Genomic DNA, 23521 nt, shown 5'->3' with positions numbered 1-23521 from the left:
ATATTGCCCTCTAAACAAGGTGAAATACTTAGCCAAGTAATAGTTAGGGCTCAAGTGAAGTATGCAGTGTGTGGGGATCAGTGTGCGGTGGGCTGCATTAAGGCAAACTACCTGCCTGGCCTCATGGATTACGTTGTTATGTTAAATAAGGTCTGATTTAAAACTAATTTCTTTGCACAGCCACCATGTTCATGCAAGCACCACTGTTGCCTTTCTTTGTATATACAGTAGTGTTCAAAAAAATAGCAGTGACTAAAGCACAAAATCATTATAATAACTTTTATTTCCATAAATGCAAACGCACTGAAAATACTACACTTTCAATTCTAAATCAAAACATTAACTACATTTAGCCAGTTAGTGTTAATCCTTTACAGAAAGTTAAGAAAAATGAATATTAGGCTGTTCAAAATAATAGCAGTGCCAGCATTTTTCTTTAAAAACTAAAAAAATGTATCTATAACATAAAAAATGTTTGAGGTTTCACTTTACTTTAAATTACTGAACTAATATTCAGTGGCATAACAATTGTTTCCGAGATCTGTGCTGCATGGAGTCGACCAACTTCTGGCACCTCTGAACAGGTATTCCAGTCCAGCATGATTACACTACATTCCACAGTTCTTCTGCAATTTTGGGTTTTGCCTAAAAAAAACACGTTTCAGATATCAGACCACAAGTTCTCTATGAGATTGAAGTCAGGGGATTGGGCTGGCCACTCTATTACCTCAATCTTGTTTGTCTGTAACCAAGATGTTTTGAATCACTGTCATGTTGAAACCCATTTTAAGGGCATTTCTTCTTCGACATAGGGCAACATGATCTGCTCAAGTATTCTGATATATTTAAACTGATCCATGATCCCTCGTATGTGATAAATAGGCGTAACACCATGGTATGAAAAACATCCCCATATCATCATTTTGTACCACCGTGCTTTACTGTCTTCACAGTGTACTGTGGCTTGAATTCAGTGCTCGAGGGTCGTCTGACATACTGTCTACGGCCACTAGACCCAAAAAGAAAAATTTTGCTTTCATCAGTCCACAAATTTGAACCCATTCAGGACGTGTCTGTTTCTTAACAACGGGACTTTGCAGGAGTTCTTGCTGGTAAATTGGCTTCACTTAATCATCTTCTGTACTTACTGGTAACTCCAGATGTTCCTTGATCTTTCTGGTGGTGATCATTGGCTGAGCCTTTGCCATTCTGGCTATTCTCTGATCCATTCGAACAGTAGTTCCACGCTTCCTTCTGCGTCTTTCAGGTTTTGGTTGTCACTTTAAGGCATTTTAGCTGAGCAGCCAATAATTTGCTGCACTTCTCTGTATGTTTTTTCCCTCTACAATCAACTTTTTAATCAAAGTACGCTGTTCATCAGAACAATGTCTGGAACAACCCATTTTACCCAATATTTCAAAAGGAAATGAGCTATGACCAACCTGTGCAACATTTGCCCCCTCCTACATTAAATAAGGGCCAAAATTGACACCCGTTCTTCTGCAGAATGAATGACTTCACCAATTGAACTCCTCACTGCTATTATTTTGAACAACCCCCTTTCAATCAATGCTTCAATTACTCAGAATGAGTGAGATGCATGTCCTAATTGTTGTGTTTGTTTTGTTTTCATTACTCTACTACACTTTCAAGTGAATTTTTTGCTATGTAGAAATATCTCTTCTACTAAAAACAGTGATTTATCAAGTTAATGGTGTTGGACTGCTATTTTTTTTAACACTACTGTAAATGCCATCAATTTATTTGTATATACATTTATTAATTTACTACTACTTCTACTACACTAGCAAAAACCCATTTAATACTATTTAATTTACTTAATTTAAATATGTGCACCAATATATAATCTTCTGTACTTCAATCAAATTAAATTATTTGTTTCATGTGAATAAGAATTTATGCTCAGAATTAAACTAAGGACCTTTATAGTTGACGGCTGTAACTCTACCTACTACACTCTGATACATACACATATTCACTTTCTTAACCGCTTATCCAGTTAGGGTCGCAGGGGGTGGCTGGAGCCTATCCCAGCTTTTCAATGGGCGCAAGGCACACAGTAACACCCTGGACGGGGCGCCAGTCCATCCCCGGGCAGGCGCACACACACAAACACACAAACACACAAACACACAAACACACAAACACACACACACACACACACACACACACACACACACACACACACACACATATTCACCTGTAGGGGAATTCAGTGTCTCCAATTAACCTGACTGCATGTTTTTGGACTGTGGGAGGAAACCCACACAGACACGGGAAGAACATGCAAACTCCACACAGAAAGGACCTGGACCGCCCCACCTGGGGATCGAACCCAGGACCTTCTTGCTGTGAGGTGACAGTGCTACCCACCGAGCCATGATACATACAGCCAGTATTTTTGTTTGCATTGGATGTAGTGCTCCAGATGTGATTACGTTTTAAAAAGTAATTGTTATTTTCAAATACAACCCCAAATTAGGCAAAAAGTTCAACATTTATTCCCAGCTAGTGTTGCAAAATTTAAGCAACAATATCCTCAACAGGTTCAAAAAGCAGAACATTGTATTTCTATATATCTGTGTTTAACAAGTCCTTTTATTTGTGAATTCAGTGTTTAGACAGATTCTCATGTACTGCACAAAGGCTTAGAATGAAAGTTTTACCCAAAATATAAAAGACAAAAATACCACTACCAACAACAACTTAAAACAACTTAAAATTTCTAATTTCTAATTGAATTTGGGATAAGCAAAATGTTTCAAAAGCAACAGTTCTCAGTTTTTGTATTAACAGGCAATATCAGTTGGCTTTAAAAAACTTTGTAATCTTGACACATAATAAGATAACAAAGAAACAGAATTTGTATGCACCATAAAAATTCTTATATACAATGTATAACATAACCTTCCAGCAATGGCATAATGGTATGAAAAAATTTACTCATGTTGCTTGAAAAACATTTTATATACAGTACTATTTATATGACTTCAGGCTTCCAATCTGCTGTTTAAATACAAATAAAATGCAAAATGTATGCTCCATTTCATTTCATTCCAGTGGAACATCATTGAAGCGAGTAGTCTTGATTTTATGAGCTTCGGATTCTTTTGGATCATCTTCCATCTCCAACCAGCTTATTTCGCTGCAGCTATATTAAAAGGGTAAGAGAACAAAGTTACAGTTAAATTAAAGCAAAAATCAGTGGTGAACAATCAGTGTCTGACGGGCACAAAATCTGTGATGCATCATGTATGATAAAATAGTCCTTATTCTTTATTAGGATTAACATTATGTTATTAGATCATCCAGATTACACTATAAACCTTTAGAAATCTTATATAAATATTTAATATTCTTAATATTTTATAATATTAATATGGGTGCCATGGTGTTTTCACTTGAAATGACATCCAACATGGCACTTCTTGAGTTTTTACAGGCATCTATAGAGGGCACCACATCACATTTTCTTCTTCTGGAGGGGCATCAATTATAAAGCTTTGCATGCAGGGACACCCTCTGCCGCACTCCATCACATGTTATCCACTGGGGGGTCACCTTTCCAATAGAGGAGCACCTAATTGGGCAGGGTACACCTGTAGGAATACCCTATATCACATTGCATCCCACTTTCTCTAATGGAATGGACACCCTTCTTGTCATCTGTCAAGATGGGGCAGCATAGAATACAATTTATAACGGCAAGAATGCCCATAAAGGCAAATTAGATAGACAGACAGACAGACAGACAGACAGACAGACAGACAGACAGATAGATAGATCACTTTATTAATCCCAGAGGTGGAAAGTAACGAAGTACATTTACTCGCGTTACTGTAATTGAGTAGTTTTTTACTTGTACTTTTTAAAGTAGACTTTACAACCTGTAATTTTACTTTTACTAAAGTATGTTTTGTATCAATAATTGTAATTCGCTACATTTTAAATAACATCCGTTACTGAGTAAAAAAAATGCTAAAAAAATGGCGTCTGGGAAACTGCTGCAGTGAATTCTGTGATGGAAAATAAACTGGTGCTAAAATAAAGGAGCTGTAATCTAAGTATAGAGTAGGGAAGGGTGATTTTAAAAGTTTAACATGTTTAGTTTGATGTTTCTTTATTTGACAATATAGTCTGATGTCAGAGAATGGCAAAGTTTTGTCTTACATCTTAAAGGTTTTCTTTGGGTCATTTAGTGAAAGCCACAACATGTGTAACCTTGACTTGTTTTGAGTTTTGAGATTTGCAGTATGACTGTTGTTTGGTATTTGTTGATGATGAAAAGAAGGCTGGTATATAGAATCCACAATTAATGCCACTTCAGTGGATATACAGTTGTTATACAGTTATACAGGGATGGTCTGTACTAAAATGACACATTACACATCCCTAAATGTTTTAAATGTTGTATCAACATGTTTTTTTTCTATTACATTTTAATTAAAAACAACTATTGTGAGATATATCCACTTGTCCTGTTTGCATTACACAGGAGAGACACCCTCTCCTGTTAAAAAAGTAACTCAGTAACGTTTACTCTGAGTACATTTCAAATGAGTTACTTTTTACTTGTAGATTTTTTTTTGACTAGTAATTTTACTCGTACTTAAGTAAATATTTATTAAAGTAATAGTAATTTTACTTGAGTACAATATTTTAGTACTCTTTCCACCTCTGATTAATCATATAGGGAAAGTCAGTTAGGACACCCTTTACAGTATTATTACATTTTCTTGCTCTAGAGGGCACATAATCATAATTGATTGCAGGAAAGCCACTTGTAGGGAACGTCAAGTTTATCCTATTATGGAAGCACCACATCACATTTTCTGTACTAGAGGGACACCTATGTTTTCCCCATGTAAAGTGCAGCCAGTGGGGCGCTTGTTCTCTGTTTGCCACTCTAGAGGGAACTCTTGGCATTCTAATAACATCATCATTTTAACTTCACCTGTTCGTTTTCAGCAAAACAATAATCAAATGTACATTTAAGCCACAAGTAATGTAAACTGCACATTTGAAATTGAAATTCCTCAGTAAATGTTTGTTTTTCCACTAGATATCACTATAATATAGGTTATGGTCAATTTAACTGAGGAAAAGCCTTTTTAACATAGCTAACAATGCTAGAAAATCCTGACATTTACAGAACATAGTAACAGTTTTCTAATAATGCCCAGTAACCCAAGCCCAAAAAGAGGAGCCCAAAACCTGGACCTGATAATAATGAAAAAATTATAATAAAATAAATAAAAGTTCAGATAAATATACAAGTAAACTCATTCAGATCAACCAGCTTTTTACATTCATATCTTGATTTCAAAATATGTTGTAATATGATAACGGTTTCCTAATGTTTTGTCATCTTGTTTTAATTATTGTTTTAATCTAATATAAGGATACAGGATCAGGTGCACTTTATAATGCAATGACCTTTTCTCTTTGTCAGAATGATAATGCCCACATACACACTGAATTCATTCATTTAAATTCATACATTTCAAACATTTCATTAATCATTTATCAAATGAGTGGTTTGATAAACACGAATAAAGTCAGGAACCTTCCATCATTCAACAATTTTACCTTATCCAGAAGTTCTTTCGATCAAAGAATTGAAAGGTTTTTTTATTTTTTATTCTTCTTAAATAATGCTTTAGTATGATGGCGTATTAGGGCCACTTTAAAGAATATACTGTATATATACAGTACAGTGAGGAAAATAAGTATTTGATCCCCTGCTGATTTTGTAAGTTTACCCCCTTACAAAGACTTGAACAGTCTATAATTTTTATGTAAGGTTTATTTTAACAGAGAGAGACAGAATATCAACAACAAATCCAGAAAAAAAACATTAAATAAAAGTTATAAATTAATTTGTATTTAATTAAGGGAAATAAGTATTTGATCCCCTACCAACCAGCAAGAATTCTGACCCCCACAGACCGGTTATGTGCACAAAAGGCACACAAATTAGTCCTGTCCCTGTATAAAAGACTCCTGTTTCTTCCGTTCAAATCTCTCGACCACCATGGGCAAGACCAAAGAGCTATCAAAGGACGTCAGGGACAAGATTGTAGACCTGCACAAGGCTGGAATGGGCTACAAGACCATCAGCAAGACGCTTGGTGAGAAGGAGACCACTGTTGGCATGATAATTCGAAAATGGAAGAAATACAAGATCACAGTCAATCGCCCTCGCTCTGGAGCTCCATGCAAGATCTCACCCGGTGGGGTAAGAATGATTCTGAGAAAGGTGAGGTCAGCCCAGAATTACACGGGAGGAGCTTGTCAATGATCTCAAGGGAGCTGGGAGCAGAGAAATGCTGGATAAGACCCCAAGAACACCATCCCCACTGGGCATTTCTCTGCCTCCAAACACGGCGAGTGGAGTTGATCCCAAAGAGCTCAATTTTGGTCTCATCTGACCATATCACATTCTCCCAAGCTTTCTCGGAATCATTCAGGTGTTCATTGGCAAACTTCAGACGGGCCTGTACATGAGCCTTCTTGAGCAGAGGGACTTTGCGGGCACTGTAGGATCTCAATCCATTACGGCGAAGTGTGTTACTAATGGTTTTCTTGGTGACTGTGCTCCCAGCTCCCTTGAGATCATTGACAAGCTCCTCCTGTGTAATTCTGGGCTGACCTCACCTTTCTCAGAATCATTCTTACCCCACCAGGTGAGATCTTGCATGGAGCTCCAGAGTGAGGGTGATTGACTGTGATCTTGTATTTCTTCCATTTTCGAATTATCGCACCAACAGTGGTCTCTTTCTCACCAAGCATCTTGCTGATGGTCTTGTAGCCCATTCCAGCCTTGTGCAGGTCTACAGTCTTGTCCCTGACGTCCTTTGATAGCTCTTTGGTCTTGCCCATGGTGGTCGAGAGATTTAAACGGAAGAAACTGATTCTGTGACAGGAGTCTTTTATACAGGGACAGGACTAATTTGTGTGCCTCATGGGCACATAACCGGTCTGTGGGGGTCAGAATTCTTGCTGGTTGGTAGGGGATCAAATACTTATTTTCCTTAATTAAATACAAATTAATTTATAACTATTATTTAATGTTTTTATTTCTGGATTTTTGTTGATATTCTGTCTCTCTCTGTTAAAATAAACCTTCCATAAAAACTATAGACTGTTCAAGTCTTTGTAAGGGGGTAAACTTACAAAATCAGCATGGGATCAAATACTTATTTCCCCCACTGTATGTATATACTGTATATATATATATATATATATATATATATACAGTGTATCACAAAAGTGAGTACACCCCTCACATTTCTGCAAATATTTCATTATATCTTTTCATGGGACAACACTATAGAGATGAAACTTGGATATAACTTAGAGTAGTCAGTGTACAGCTTGTATAGCAGTGTAGATTTACTGTCTTCTGAAAATAACTCAACACACAGCCATTAATGTCTAAATAGCTGGCAACATAAGTGAGTACACCCCACAGTGAACATGTCCAAATTGTGCCCAAATGTGTCGTTGTCCCTCCCTGGTGTCATGTGTCAAGGTTCCAGGTGTAAATGGGGAGCAGGGCTGTTAAATTTGGTGTTTTGGGTACAATTCTCTCATACTGGCCACTGGATATTCAACATGGCACCTCATGGCAAAGAACTCTCTGAGGATGTGAGAAATAGAATTGTTGCTCTCCACAAAGATGGCCTGGGCTATAAGAAGATTGCTAACACCCTGAAACTGAGCTACAGCATGGTGGCCAAGGTCATACAGCGGTTTTCCAGGACAGGTTCCACTCGGAACAGGCTTCGCCAGGGTCGACCAAAGAAGTTGAGTCCACGTGTTCGGCGTCATATCCAGAGGTTGGCTTTAAAAAATAGACACATGAGTGCTGCCAGCATTGCTGCAGAGGTTGAAGACGTGGGAGGTCAGCCTGTCAGTGCTCAGACCATACGCCGCACACTGCATCAACTCGGTCTGCATGGTCGTCATCCCAGAAGGAAGCTGACGCACAAGAAAGCCCGCAAACAGTTTGCTGAAGACAAGCAGTCCAATAACATGGATTACTGGAATGCCCTGTGGTCTGACGAGACCAAGATAAACTTGTTTGGCTCAGATGGTGTCCAGCATGTGTGGCGGCGCCCTGGTGAGAAGTACCAAGACAACTGTAGCTTGCCTACAGTCAAGCATGGTGGTGGTAGCATCATGGTCTTGGGCTGCATGAGTGTTGCTGGCACTGGGGAGCTGCGGTTCATTGAGGGAAACATGAATTCCAACATGTACTGTGACATTCTGAAACAGAGCATGATCCCCTCCCTTCGAAAACTGGGCCTTATGGCAGTTTTCCAACAGGATAACGACCCCAGACACAACCTCCAAGATGACAACTGCCTTGCTGAGGAAGCTGAAGGTAAAGGTGATGGACTAAACCCAATTGAGCACCTGTGGCGCATCCTCTAATGGAAGGTGGAGGAGTTCAAGGTGTCTAACATCCACCAGCTCCGTGATGTCATCATGGAGGAGTGGAAGAGGATTCCAGTAGCAACCTGTGCAGCTCTGGTGAATTCCATGCCCAGGAGGGTTAAGGCAGTGCTGGATAATAATGGTGGTCACACAAAATATTGACACTTTGGGCACAATTTGGACATGTTCACTGTGGGGTGTACTCACTTATGTTGCCAGCTATTTAGACATTAATGGCTGTGTGTTGAGTTATTTTCAGAAGACAGTAAATCTACACTGCTATACAAGTTGTACACTGACTACTCTAACTTATATCCAAGTTTTATTTCTATAGTGTTGTCCCATGAAAAGATATAATAAAATATTTGCAGAAATGTGAGGGGTGTACTCACTTTTGTGATACACTGTATATATATATATATATATATTGTATATATACTGTATATACTGTATATATATATATATATATATATATATATATATATATATATATTTTAAGTTGTATATGTTTCAATTTTGAGATTAAAGTCTAAATTATTTAGAGATTAAAGTCTAAATTATTTAGAGATTAAAGTCTAAATTATTTAGAGATTAAAGTCTAAATTATTTAGAGATTAAAGTTGACATATTATGGCTATTGCAACCTCCTTGTGTTAAATGAGGGATGTTCATGATTTGATTTTGTATCGGTTTCACAAATAAAGAAATCCCCAATCTCCTGCACATCAGCACCAGTTTGTTATTAGCGTAAGGACGATGAAACTGCTTTGTAATAAATTGTGTGTATTTAGAACAACTGGTGTCTGTGTCGTCACCAGTACCTCAACCGAGCCTTATGGACTCGTACAATAAACTAAAGCTGTATGGCATCGCTATAAATGGTTGCACTGATGGGTTTAGTTGTCATGTTATGCGGATGGAAGCGTACAATATAAACAATGACCCAAAAATTTTAACGCCAGTTACTGGATTACCACACTAACTGACTTTATTCTCGAAATGAAAACATAAAAATATTTTTTTTACAGTGGCCCTCGTACGCCGTCGTACTTTAGCCACCCACAGGATTAAAAAAGACATATATTGTTACCCATTATCGGTATTTTAGTCAGCATCTATAATTGTATTTATAAATGTTTAATAGAAAATGCCAATCAAACTAATTAAAACTGATCAACTAAAGCACTGTAGCAAACTAAATTGTGTTTGGCACATTTAGATATTCAGTACGCCAAGAATACATTTAAAGGAACACAAATACATTGCTGTGTTTCCACCTAAACAGAAGTTATTGTTTAAAGCCATAGTGCTTGATCAAGTCGTGAAGTCCAGTGGGACACATTTCACAATCCAGAAATTCACAAACACTGATTACAAAGAGTGTTTGGAACATTAAAATTAAAATCAAACAATAAAGATCTGACCTCAGTTCTAATTAAAGAAACAGCAACACAGAGGCAGGCAAATAAACAATCCAGTTTTGAGTTTGTGAGCCAGAAAAGTGCAACATTTTGTGCATTAGTCTTGAGGGATACATTGACATTTGTAATTTGACAGTGCCTCTTCAGGGTAGTGTGTGGGTAGTGTGTGGCTAAGGAACCTATTTTTCCATCTCCCACTATTTGTTTTGCAAGGTGGGGTGAGTGAAGGGAGGTGGAGAGATAAACAGCAGGAAACACCTTTTCTTGCCTACAATGAGTTATTAAAAGCACTTGCTTCCTCCCAGCAACTGAACACAGACAAGGCTGAAATAGCAATAGGCAGCATATATCGCCAGATAGAACACAACTTATATTTATATATTGGCTTTTTATTTTTGGTTGGAGCACTATTCTCTTACCAGCATTTGAATTAAGGTGTTTAAAACAGCCAACAAAACTGCTGCAGAATAGTCCACCACTCAAATAACTTTCTTTAGGGGTCCTATTATTATTGTTGATCATTTGATAATTAAACAAAGTGTTTAGAATGGGCTAGAATCAGTAATTCTATACCCACAAAGTTCACCTAGCTAAGTGTAGCTATACAATAATGGAAAAAAAGTCAGTGAGTGTATATACATTGTTTACAAAAAGCATATCTTTCAACACCCTTACATTTAAACCTCTCCCCAGCTATTCATGTATCTACATTAAAAAACTCATTATATAAGTCAGTAAGCATACCATTCTCCTCTCCACCTGATTTCACTCCCAGAAGCATGACCCCATCTTTGTTACTCTCTGTCCTTTGGAACGAAGCACTGAGCCATATGAGAACAAAGCAAGACAATAATTACCTTTACAGGAACATTATTTAACCAGCTTATTTATCTAGTTGTCTCTTTATTCCTTTTATTTCATACTTTGTAGAAGCCTATTTTGGCAGCATTTGCAGCTGCAAGGTTTTATCCAGATTCCTTTACATGCCATCATAAGCTTTTTACTCAACAGTGCATTCCATCTTGCCACTGTGCCACAAAACCCAAATGTATGGTGTTTAGAGCTTATTTAGAGTAACTGTTGGATTCTTTTCTACCTCTCTCACAAGGCCCTTCATTTCTGGGTGCCAAATTTGGAAGGATAGTCAGTTCTAGTTTAAAAAATTTTTTTTTAATGTTTTTTATTTTCTTTATGCATTTTCTCCCCATTTTTTTCTCCTTTTTAGGGCGTCCAATTGCCCCATTGCATCATGCTTCCTCTCCACCAATGCCGATCTCTGCTCTGATTGAGGAGAACGAAGCTAACCCACGCCCCCTCTGACACGTGGGCAGCATGCCGTATGCATCTTATCACCTACACTTTGACGAGTGCAGTGCAGCTTAGCTGCGTGTACGGAGGGACACACCCTAAGAGCACTCTTTTCTCATCTCTGTGCAGGTGCCATCAATCAGCCAGCAGAGGTCGTAATTGCATTAGTCATGAGAAAGAGACCCTATCCGGGTTAGTCCCGCCCATATGTTCTAGGTAGTTTTAAGGTTGTGCCAAGTTTCCTCCATTTCAAAGTAGGCCACAATGGTCCTGGAAACACTTAAAGCACAGATATGGCTTTATATCCTTGCCCTGATCTATGCCTTGCTACATTTTGATTGTGAAGGTACTAATACTAATAGTAATTAATGGTTTGGTCTTTGCCCTGGTAATGTAGTGTAAATTCTTTACACTATTTCCAGTTAATCGCAAACAAGTCGACTCCTATTCTCAACACACATCAAGGATGATTAAAGCAGGAATAAATCAGGATGTTCCTGACTACAGTTTAGAGTGTTACAGCAAAGGCTCCAAATAAGTTTCGGAATAAGAGATTTCAGTTTTTGATTTGTAATACATTTTTTGAAACATACGACAAAGCTTGTCATGCTTGATGAAAGAAGGGTTTATATTAGAGGATATCTTTAATCTTAGCCAAAACACTCAATCTGAATGCATCAACAAGCATAAAGTTAAAGTAACTTAAGACTTAATACTGGTTATTAAGAAGAAGAAGTTAAAGGTGTTTGGACTAGTATTTTACTGGAAATCTTTTAAAATGTATGTGGGAGTCCATTAGAGTGACCTTTGGGGAATGGTCAGACAGTTATACAAAAATAAATGGGCCAAAATTTAACTCTAAATAAACCAAAAGCTAATGGTGTCCTACCATGTTTCTTACCACATTCACCAAAGTCACCATTGTCAACAATGGCTTAGCATCAAGGTATTTATATTATTACTTTTTGTAGTGTTTGGATACTTTTTCCCCTACTGTGTGTGATTATTTAACCAACCCAAACTACTCACTTTTCAGTTCCACTGTCCATTGTTCCTATAAAGGGAAAACGAAATGAAAGAAAATCAAGGTTAGGTCTAACATGGTCTAAATCATGTCTACAATCCAATATTGTTTTTGTGTTTTGGTTGCAATAAATACCTTGATAATGTTGGACTTTAAAACACTTGAACCTAAGGTATATCAAACCAGCCAAAACAGCAACCAACAAAACCAAAAGTATCCAAAGATATCTTTTATCTGCAACACACAATGTCAAGGAATCAGATACATGTATAGCCTCCTTCAAAATTTTTGGCACCCTTGGTAAAGATGAGCAAAAATGGTTATAAAATATTGGGGGGGGGGGGGGGGGGGGGTGCTGGAGCCTATCCCAGCTTTTCAATGGGCGCAAGGCACACAGTAACACCCTGGATGGGGCACCAGTCTATTGCAGGACGGACACACACATGCACACGCACACACACGCACCTATAGGGCAATTCCGTGTCTCCAATTAACCTGACTGACCGGAGCTCCCGGAGGAAACTCACGCAGACATGGGGAGAACATGCGAACTCCGCACAGAAAGGACCTGGACCGCCCCGCCTGGGGAACGAACCCAGGTCCTTCTTGCTGTGAGGCGACAGTGCTACCCACTGAGCCACCGTGCCTAGTATGTAAAATTATTATTATAAAATTGTAATGGCATGCATATTTATTGCATGATCACAAACTGTTTCAGTTATTAAAAGAAAGCTGTATATATCCTTTTAGGCAATTTTTATTTTTTTAAGGTCCATTTTGTACCCATGTTGTATTTTTAGTACATATTGTAATATTCGATAATGTATATTATGTAATAAAATTAAAGTTATAGGCCAATCAATAGCTTGATTATGTAGCTTAATTTAAGTTACATCTATTATTCTGTTTTTGTTAAATTTTATAACACCACAGGATTCTATAACATAATAAAATTACCTTTAATATTGTATATTATTAGTAAATAATGTATATTTCCAGTTCAGTAATTATACATAATAATTCTACAAATCACAGCAGTTATGCATGTCATGTCATAGAAAATGTACCTTCTGTTAAAGTAACATTACAACAGATATAATAATATCTTGGGAATTTGTGATTGGCTAAAATTACTGATTGTACTGGTACTGATGGTTCATCCAACAGATGATCTATGAAAAAAGTCCTCTTATTAGATCAGTGGAATCATATGGAAATACAGTAAGTATGTGCTTGTATTTTACACAGTCACACATTGCTAATTGGCTACAAGTTACCAACCGGAATCTCCTTTTTCTGACTTGTTGTCCTGAACACCAGAACCATCTTGCTTTCCTGAATAAATAAACAATTAATAAGATCACTCGCAAAAAACACAGACAAGTGAATGAACTGTTGATGGCACATAGCAATGTACTTTGTACAAAGTACATTGCTTCTTAGGCTATGTAATATATGGTGGCACAGTAGTCAGTGACTTGTTGGATCCAAAACTTATCCCAGGAACACTGAGTGTAAGATGTGAATACTGTGAATGTAGTTGGACAGTGCATTGTATGACAGCACACCGTCTTGTAAACTGCCAACTGGGTTGGTTTTGGGATATAAAAGAAAACCTGAGTACTCAGCAGAAACCCATGCAAACACTGTAAGAACATGCTAAATTACACACTGACCTCACTGACCATTTTCTCAGCTCCACTTACCATATAGAAGCACTTTGTAGTTCTACAATTACTGACTGTAGTCCATCTGTTTCTCTGCATGCTTTGTTAGCTCCTTTCATGCTGTTCTTCAATGGTCAGGACTCTCCCAGGACCACTACAGAGTAGATATTATTTGGGTGGTGGATCATTCTCAGCACTGCAGTGACACTGACATGGTGGTGGTGTGTTAGTGTGTGTTGTGCTGGTATGAGTGGATCAGACACAGCAATGCTGCTGGAGTTTTTAAACACATCACTGTCACTGCTGGACTGAGAATAGTCCACCAACCAAAAACATATTCAGCCAACAGCGCCCCATGGGCAGCGTCCTGTGACCACTGATGAAGGTCTAGAAGATGACTCAAACAGCAGCAATAGATGAGCGATCGTCTCTGACTTTACATCTACAAGGTGGACCAACCAGGTAAGAGTGTCTAATAGAGTGGACAGTGAGTGGACATGGTATTTTAAAACTCCAGCAGCGCTGTTGTGTCTGATCTACTCATACCAGCACAACACACACTAACACATCACCACCATGTCATTGTCACTGCAGTGCTGAGAATGATCCACCACCTAAATAATACCTGCTCTGTGGTGGTCCTGTGGGGGTCCTAACCATTGAAGAACAGGGTGAAAGCAGGCTAAAAAGGTATGTAGAGAAAGAGATGGACTACAGTCAGTAACTGTAAAACTATAAAGTGCTTCTATATGGTAAGTGGAGCTGATAAAATGGACAGTGAGTATAGAAACAAGGAGGTGGTTTTAATGTTATGTCATAGAGCGAACACGACAATCATGGTGGTCCCACAGTTGCTAATTGGAATTAATTGGAAGTCTTGGTCATGCTCTTCCAACCAATGTCGGACACTTCTAGCAGTGTGACATGTCGCATTGTCCTGCTGGAAGATCCCATCCACCCCGAGACAATCAGCATGTTTTGGTGTATGTGATCTGCAAGGACGGATTCATACCCAAATTGGTTGAAAGCGCCTTCCACATGAACGCATGGGCCCAGAAAATGCCACGAAAACATTCCCCACACCAAAGCACTGCCACAATAATGTGACTCGACAGTGTGTAAACCACTTGGTTGGTGCAGTGGTCAATTACGTTAGCCCATCATGGCTGAGATCTGGATTTGAATCTCACTGATGCTATCAGCTGGCAGAAAATCTACACACACATTATTGGCTATGACTGGGGAAAATGGCTAAAGCCCTGCAATGGATTGGCGCCCTGCTCAGGGTGTTCCTGTATTAGGCCCAGTGTTTCCCTCTATGATCCTGACCAGGATAAAGCAGTTGATGGGAAGTTTTATGTTATCCTAGTGTCAGCACATGCTGGGTTTTCTTTGGGTACTCTGGTTCCTCCTACCTCCAAAAATATGCAGAAGCCGAATTAACTGATTTAATTTATCCCAAAGTGTAATGGATGAATGTGTGATTGTGTTTTGCCCTACAATCCATGGTGTAATCCTGTCCTGCACACAGTGTGTTCTAGTGGGGCCAGACACCACAATCCTGACCAAATTAAAGTGGTTAGAGAAAATAAATGAATTGATATGTTAATATAAATTAAAAAAGAGCTTTGACATGCATGTACAATCAGACACCAACCTTTATCTGACTTGTCATGAAATGTATTATTGGGTCCGGTTGCTGAGGTGCTAACAGCCTGTGTCGTCATCTTCTTATTTCCTTCAGTCTGTGAGCCTGAATTAACATATAGTTAGTAATTCACACTTTTCCTTAAACCTGCTGCATTTGTGTCTTTTATTCATTGATTATGACTGTCAGCATGAGACTTACCAGTTGAAGATTGTGCCAGTGTTGTGGTATTTGCAACATTTTTGTCACCTGTAGTAGATTGGGTGCTTGCTAAATGGAGAAAAAATTCATTATTTTCCATTATTTTCCAGTATGTTCTGTATCTTTTATACATAGACACTATATAGCCATAAGTATGTGGGTACCCCTCCCAGTTATTGATTTCAGGCATTTTTTTGCATAATTATTGCTAACATTGTATTATTTCCATTTCATGCAGTAGGTTCTGTTTTTGCACAATCATTGCTAACATCAATGTAACAGTCGATTACGTAAAATAATTATATGTTTTCATCATCGTGGCAACAGCATTACTGTGCCACTCTTCACAAAGTGAGGTCCACAGCATATGATTTAATGAGTCTGATATAAAGGAACTCATGCACAGAGAACTGACATTAACCTTAACCTTAACATTAACACCCTTTGGACAAACTGAAGCATTAAATGCAGGACAGACGACCTCTTCCAACTAGTGGTGGTAAATTCGGTTCATTTTATGGACTCGGGTTAATCTGAGTCACTCAGTAATGTGATTCGGTTCGCTTGAGTCACTTGTACTGACATCTTAATTGCGATTGATTTACTGCATGAAAATGCATCCAAATATCACTTGTCTTCTGTGCACTCATCTTCTGTAAATAAATCCTTCTCTCTTAATTCTCTTGGCACCTCACACTTTGACAAGTGGAATCTTGATCATGGGGGATAGGGACAAAGATAGGGGAGAAGGAGGTGGACTCACCTACCAATCAGATGGTATATTAATGGGTTGAGGGTTCAAGGGGGATGGTCAACAACAAATTGCCATGGTAACTTGACCCAGTCAGGCAGCCACAGTGGCACCAAAACAAACAGTCAATAAATTACCATAGGGACTATGACACTCCTTAAGTGATACAGTCCTAAAGTAGCCTGTAAGCATTTTAATAATAATAAATTCATAAGCATTTTAATAATATTATAACTACACTGCAAAAAATGATTTTTTGACTTAGTAAATAGAGTGAAGATTTTTAAAGTACTTTATACAAGAATTATCTAGTACAGTCTTGCTACTTAAAAATGTCACATATAATTTAGTGTGTTACTTGGTGTTTCTTTGTAATTACTTGTTATCAAATACATTAGTAAATTTTATTCTAAATACCAAGTAAAATTAACTGTTTTTTATTTCTTGGATTGAAGCAAAGCAAAACTAAAAACTTCTAGTAAATATTACTTTATGTTCTACGCATGCGCATTGCCTGGCAAGTTCGGACATGTTTCACACACGGAGTGCAAAACGAGCTGCTGAGACTTTTGAATCTTCTTAAGTCTTCTCACCACAAAGTTTTTCGGTCGTTGAGGACATACTTTGGCCAAAGGGGACTGTTTTATGGTAAGTTGTCATTTTTTAAGAAATTATATTACTGTGCCAGTTAATATTATAAATATTTAAAATGTGTTTACCTTTCTACACTATTGACTCTAAATTAGCATCCGTTAGCATGGCAGAATGAATGTTATGTAGTTATATTAATCGGGATAACTTGTTCCGTTTAATGAACGTGGGCTTAAAAATAGTTCTTTTGTCTAATGATTATGAAAGCCTGTTTTGCTACTTAAAAATAAATCTGTCTGAGGCTGTAGTCCCGGGTCTTTCAAATACAAATGTGCATTATTAGGCGACCTGTGAGCAAACCCTGAGAAAGTAAAATTGAATTATAATATGTAACATAACATTCTGAGGTCTACATAAACTTTATAATTACTAACTTATGTTATTTTTTTTAATCTTTGTCTTAGGTGAAAGATGAGTTCAGGAGGATAACTAGTCAGTCCACCTGGAGCGAGTGTTTCTGACAAACTTTTACTTGCATCTATTTTTATTTTTTACTGCAAGTTTTCAGAAAAATGTTTGAAAGATTGATATCATTTATTTTGTCCTTACACTGTGACACTTTTATAGTTTGTTTTCCATTTCCATTTTTTACTTTTGTGTAGCGAGTGAGACTTTAGAAAACACGCTGTTTGAAAGACATTTTGTCCACTGAACTGTAAGTAAAAAAATGCATTTCCATTAATTGAGCAAAACAAATAAAAAAGTTTGACAAAAAATGTTGTCTGTCTGTTATAGTGGTTTTTGTATATGGTAATCATTGATGTTGAATTGAATAATGTACAATTATTTTGCATTTTATAATATAACATTTTAGTAATATATAGCATTTTAATAATATATAATATAGCATTTTATAAGCCATGTTTTAATGCTTTAAGTGCTGCAATGTTTAAGTAAAATCTACTAAGATACAGCTATTACAATATACTGGAAGCAGTGTGTAGCAAAGTAACTTTTACTGAAGAATTTCTAGTAAAATCCAGATAGAATTGTGAGTAACTTTTACTTGAATATATGGTCTGTTAAATTTACTAGCAGTTTGTACATGGAAAAACTTTCCTAAGTTTTTTTTAAGTAAATCTTACTCCACATTTTTTGCAGTGTATATTTTGTTGTTTTGCTTACAAGAAAATATGCTGCATTACTAATCTATACCACTTCTACTGATAATAATAATAATAATAATAGCATGTGCATAAAATCAGCCACATAACGAACACCAGTGTGTTTAACCTCTTGTTTATTGGAATATTTAACTTATTACTTAGATTCACGGACTGGAGTGAAGCCAGTGCAGCCAAATAATCTGAGTCTGTGGTGTTTCCGGTGAGTCTGCTCACTCGCCTTGTGTACTTAGCAGTAGCCAGTCAGAGGACTCATAGGATACGGGTTAATTGAGACCTCAGACACGTGATTCCTGATTCAGTACGAAGATTCGAATCATTAACCCGGGTGATTCAGGAACCACCCAGCTCTACTTCCAACATCAGTGTCTGACCTCATAAATGCTCTTTTGACTGAAAAGGCAAATATTTCCACAGGTACACTCTTACGTCTTTTTGGAAGCATTGCCAGAAGAATAAAGGCTGTTTAAGATTATTTTGTCTTTTAAAATCCCTTTCACATCCCTTTCAATCAGGGTCCAAGAGCTTGTAACAGGGCACTAGAGCTGTTTTTATTGGGGTTCAGTGGTAAGGCCATGATGCAATGTAAACAACTAACTCAAGAGGACCCATGAGAACAGCTTGTGCTGGTCGGAATTAAGTGAGGAGAATCCAGCCCCTGTAACTGCCTTCAGGCTTGAGGCGACAGTGGCAATCTAATGACTAATAGTAAATGCCCTGTTTAAGTCTTATTACTTACTGTATTTAATATCTTAATATAACTAGCGAGTTAAGCAATGAGCTTAAATAAACTAACCAGTGTATTATTATACAGTCTTTAAATCTGAGATGGATGCCAATGATGATAATCATTTTCTACCTTTTACTTTAAAATTAAGTTCACTGTGGTAAATCCTGGGATGCAGTATGCCATGTAGTTAAATCTGGCAGCATACTATAAAATTCAGGGCAAGCAGTACATCATTCAAGCATACTACAAATAATCCCATTGTTTACATAATGTGTACTTAATTTGGGTTGAAGTAGTATGTATAGTGTGCCACTGTAACCCAGAGATGGGATCCGAGTCGCACATAAATTGCACACACAGCGACTTCAGACTCGTCTTGGACTCATTTCAAATGACTTGGACTCGACTCATGACTCGCAAAAAATTACTCGTAAACAACTGGAGTCCCTAGCGTCAGCATGTGTTAACGTTAGTTACGTGTGACAATTATATATATATAATCTGAACCCGCAACGCACACAATGGGTAAGTGTTAAAGCCAGCTTCCGGCGCAGTGATGTAGCGTAGCTCCCTACTCCCTATACAGTTTGAAGTTTACTTTATTTGAACATTTTCGTTACCTTTGGATTGGAATCTCACTTAAAATGGAGGAATACCCTACAAAGTGCACTTCACAGGAACAACTAGGGTGAAGGGAACGCTCCTACAGTATTGGCGCTAATGGTTGAAAGACCGATTTCTGAACCAATCAGACCTTCTGATTTGAATTTTTAGTAAGAAATGCTGTTATTTGCATTTATTCAGTTTGCGTCACACAGATGATGTGTCAGAACCTGTAGACAATGCACAATGACTAGGAAAGTAAAGGCACTAAGTAAAACAGCAAAATACAGTTGCTAATATGTTGTTGTTTTTATTTGAACTTATATTATTTGTTTATTTCTATGCTACATTTCCAATATATGTTTTGTGTTTATTATATTGCCTCATGACTTGACTCGGACTCTAGCCTAAAGATTCTCGACTTGACTCAGACTCGTATTTTGTGACTTGTGAACATCTCTGCTGTAACCACAGCCAATGTCTTAGCAAAATTTTGCCTGCAGAGTCTAAAGATAGCACCACCGGTTTTCGCTACATGCTGGGCATTACTGCTTGTTGCTTTCTCACTGAACACTAAATAAACATTAACATTAGCCTCTGTAGCATTACCAGGTTAATGAATAGATCAAGGTGATCATTGCATGCAGTGTTGAAACTGTCCAAGTCAGCTGAAATGATACTTACAGTTTACTGATGGTGCTGATGTGGAACTGGTTGTAGATTGGCTTTCAGAAGCAGATGAATTGGTTGTAGATTGGCTTTCAGAAGCAGATGAATTGGTTGTTGATTGGATTTCAAAAGCAGGTGAATTGGTTGCTAAACATTGAGAATTCATACATTACTCTCTTAATTTTTGAGCACAAAGTCTGGACAAGCTGACAGTTCATGATAAACATCTATAGAAAAATGCCCATGCGATAGATAGATAGATAGATAGATAGATAGATAGATAGATAGATAGATAGATAGATAGATAGATAGATAGATAGATAGATAGATAGATAGATAGATAGATAGATAGACAGACAGACAGACAGACAGACAGACAGACAGACAAGATAGATAGATAGATAGATAGATTAGATAGATTAGATAGATAGATAGATAGATAGATAGATAAGATAGATTAGATAGATTAGATAGATAGATACTGTACTTTATTGATCCCAAAGGAAATTAGAGACAGAGAACCTGAAAACATTGTTGTATTTAATTGGTTGGTGGCAATATTATTTAACATGATCCACTTACATACACATGAGCATGTGGAAAATTCAAACTGCACATTATTCAAAATAAAAACATTTGCTGATTTTCTTAAATCTTTTGGATTAAACTATTGCAACAACTATGAAATGGCTTGAAACCTAATATGTATAACAGCTCATTTCTCTTGATGTTTGCCTGTAACTAATGTTATCTTACTGTGTTGTGTTATAGGGGAGACAGTGGTAGCCTAGTGAGTAGAGCTTTGGGCTAGCAATCAGAAGATTGTTAGTTCGAATCCAGGCTCTGCTATACAGCCACTGTTGGGCCCTTGAGCAAGGCCCTTAACCCTTGTCTGCTCCAGGGGTGCTGTACAATGGCTGACCCTGCACTCTGACCCCAGCTTCCAATCAAGCTGGGATATGCAGAAGAAGAATTTTATTGTACTGTACACGTGTATATGTATATATGACAAATAAAGGCATTTCTCTTCTTCTTATAGTTAATGTAGTCTGATAAAGCTATTGATAGCTAAATCATCTGAGCTGAATGCTAAACATTAGGTATACTAGTTCATTTTGAGGCTGTGAAGCATCATGTGCTTAAATTTGAAAACATCAATTAAACGTTCTTAATTAAACCTGCTGTGGGTCCCAGTGTACAAAAACACATCAAATTTACAAACATTTACTTCATTATTTTAAAAGAATAGAAATATATTACACATCAGTGGGATCACAGAGCTACATAATCTCTACAATTATTGATTAACGATGCAGGTGCAGTTAACAACACTTGCCGTGGGCCGATCAGGTAGCGCAGCACTAAAAACACATGCTAGCTGGGATCTCGAATACATCGTCTCGAATCTCAGCTCTGCCATCCGGTTGGGCAGAGCGGCCACATTAACAATGATTGGCCTGTTGTTCATATATGGGTGGGGTGGTATTAAGCCGGGTAGGGACTGCTCATAACTGATGCAACTACGACCTTTGCTGGCTGCTGGGTGATTGATGGTGCCTGCACAGAGGTGGGGAAAGAGTGCGTTGATCAGGGTGTGTCTCTCCGTACACAATGCTGATTCGCATATATGCACTCGCCTAGTGTGGGTGACAAAATGCATATGGCTGCTGCCCACGTGTCGAAGGGGGCGTGGGTTAGCTTCGTTCTCCTTAAATCAGAGCGGGGGTCAGAATTAGTGGAGCATGACGCAATCTGGCAATTGGACGCGCTAAAAAGTCGGGAGAAAAAGAGGAGGGAAAAATGACCTGACAAATAAAAAAGGAATGGAAATCAATTTAGTTCCTAACACACATTGACCTTTGAAACCTGACAAACTTCTGTCTATTCTTAAAGGTATTAGTTACCATTAAAGGATTAGCATTAGCCACCATAGCATTACTAATTTCTTGAACATATCAAGGTATCTATTGCATACAGTATTGAATCTGTACAAGTAGATTGGAATGACACTTACAATTTTTAGATGGTGCTGGTGTGGTAGATGTGCTTTTTGTAGCAGATGTACTGGTTGCTAAAAATTGAGAAGTCATACATCACTTTGTTTATTTTGTAGCATGTAGTCTGAACAGAGTATACATTTATAGAACAAAATTATTTGCTACACAAGACACAGAAAAACTACAACTTTAAGACAATGGAATTAGCAAGTGGAAAATTCAAACCGTTTCATTACCATTACTGGAAATAAAATGTGTTGTGGTCTTAAATTTCAGTTCACTCAATAACTATACAATGGCATAAAAACAAGTTTGAAACCTAATATGTTAAACCTAATGTGGAAATATTTATGTCCAAAGAAAATATAGATTTATAACTCCAAACCTGCAGAGCTAAAATTTGCTTTAAATTAAATAAACAAAGAACATAAATGATGTAGTATTTTAAAGTAGCAGAATAATTTGTTAATACCATCATGTCACAATTATTCAACCCCTAATATTGCTGATCTTAAATCCTACTGCTTAAAGTTGGTTTAAACTATTGGGTACTTAATAACCCTTCTTAATTTGCCTCAGCTGTGATGTTATATAAACACCACCCAGAGCTGTGTTTAAGGTTTGTTACAAACATGGTGGAACATGGTGGTGTCACAAACGTTGAAAGAGGAGAACATTTCCAAGGGCTTGAACACTCTTAGGGATAGTGTTTTCCAGAAGGTCCAACCTTCACAGGAAGCGTTGACTGGAATACGACTGGAGAATTTGAATAGACCTGCAGAGATCTGGGACACAGTTCTATGGAGTGACGACAGGCTATCTTTATGAACAGAGGAATACTATCCCCACAGTCAAGCATGGGGTACATCAGTAATGATGTGAAGATGTTTCTCTGCTGCAGCAACTGCCAACCATGTCCATGTGATAGGCAACATAAATTCACAGAAATACCAAGGCATTTTGAGAAGGAATGTTCTGCCTTCTGTGCTAAAATGAAACCTTGGTGATAATTGTACCTTCCAACAAAAAAATAATTCCAAACACAATTTCAATGTCAATTAAAACATGTTTAAGAAACCAATCCTGGAATATCATTATCAGTCTCCAGATTGAAATACTGGAATTTAATGAAAGCAGTTGCATCACAAAAGCCATCCAATTAATTAATCCACTTAATGAGCTGGAAGCTTTTGCACAAGAAGAATATGTGTACATTCCACAAGAGAGGTGTCAGATGCTTGTTAGCACATATCAAAATTGCTTA

At 37.6% G+C, this 23521-nt stretch overlaps 1 protein-coding gene across 2 annotated transcripts in view; it reads right to left on the bottom strand.

Annotated features, from left to right (window-relative positions):
* Window positions 1-2601: 2601 nt before the first annotated feature.
* Window positions 2602-23521, bottom strand: part of LOC134311519 (uncharacterized) — a 30083-nt gene continuing 9163 nt past the window's right edge. The window contains exons 5-13 of one of the 2 annotated variants that reach the window (XM_062993149.1): window positions 22275-22331; window positions 20276-20407; window positions 15733-15801; window positions 15541-15636; window positions 13498-13551; window positions 12352-12450; window positions 12222-12246; window positions 10629-10705; window positions 2602-3172 (exon numbers count right to left, since the gene is read on the bottom strand). In XM_062993149.1, the coding sequence (XP_062849219.1) occupies window positions 3159-3172; window positions 10629-10705; window positions 12222-12246; window positions 12352-12450; window positions 13498-13551; window positions 15541-15636; window positions 15733-15801; window positions 20276-20407; window positions 22275-22331 (623 nt within the window). In that variant the 3' untranslated portion in view covers window positions 2602-3158. The remainder of the gene's footprint in view (window positions 3173-10628; window positions 10706-12221; window positions 12247-12351; window positions 12451-13497; window positions 13552-15540; window positions 15637-15732; window positions 15802-20275; window positions 20408-22274; window positions 22332-23521) is intronic. The other variant, XM_062993150.1, reaches the window with a different exon arrangement.

Source organism: Trichomycterus rosablanca, chromosome 4 (assembly GCF_030014385.1).
Source record: "Trichomycterus rosablanca isolate fTriRos1 chromosome 4, fTriRos1.hap1, whole genome shotgun sequence".
Lineage (NCBI taxonomy): Eukaryota > Metazoa > Chordata > Actinopteri > Siluriformes > Trichomycteridae > Trichomycterus > Trichomycterus rosablanca.
The sequence above is the reverse complement of the archived record's forward strand: the minus strand, read 5'-3'. Positions and strand labels throughout refer to the sequence as shown.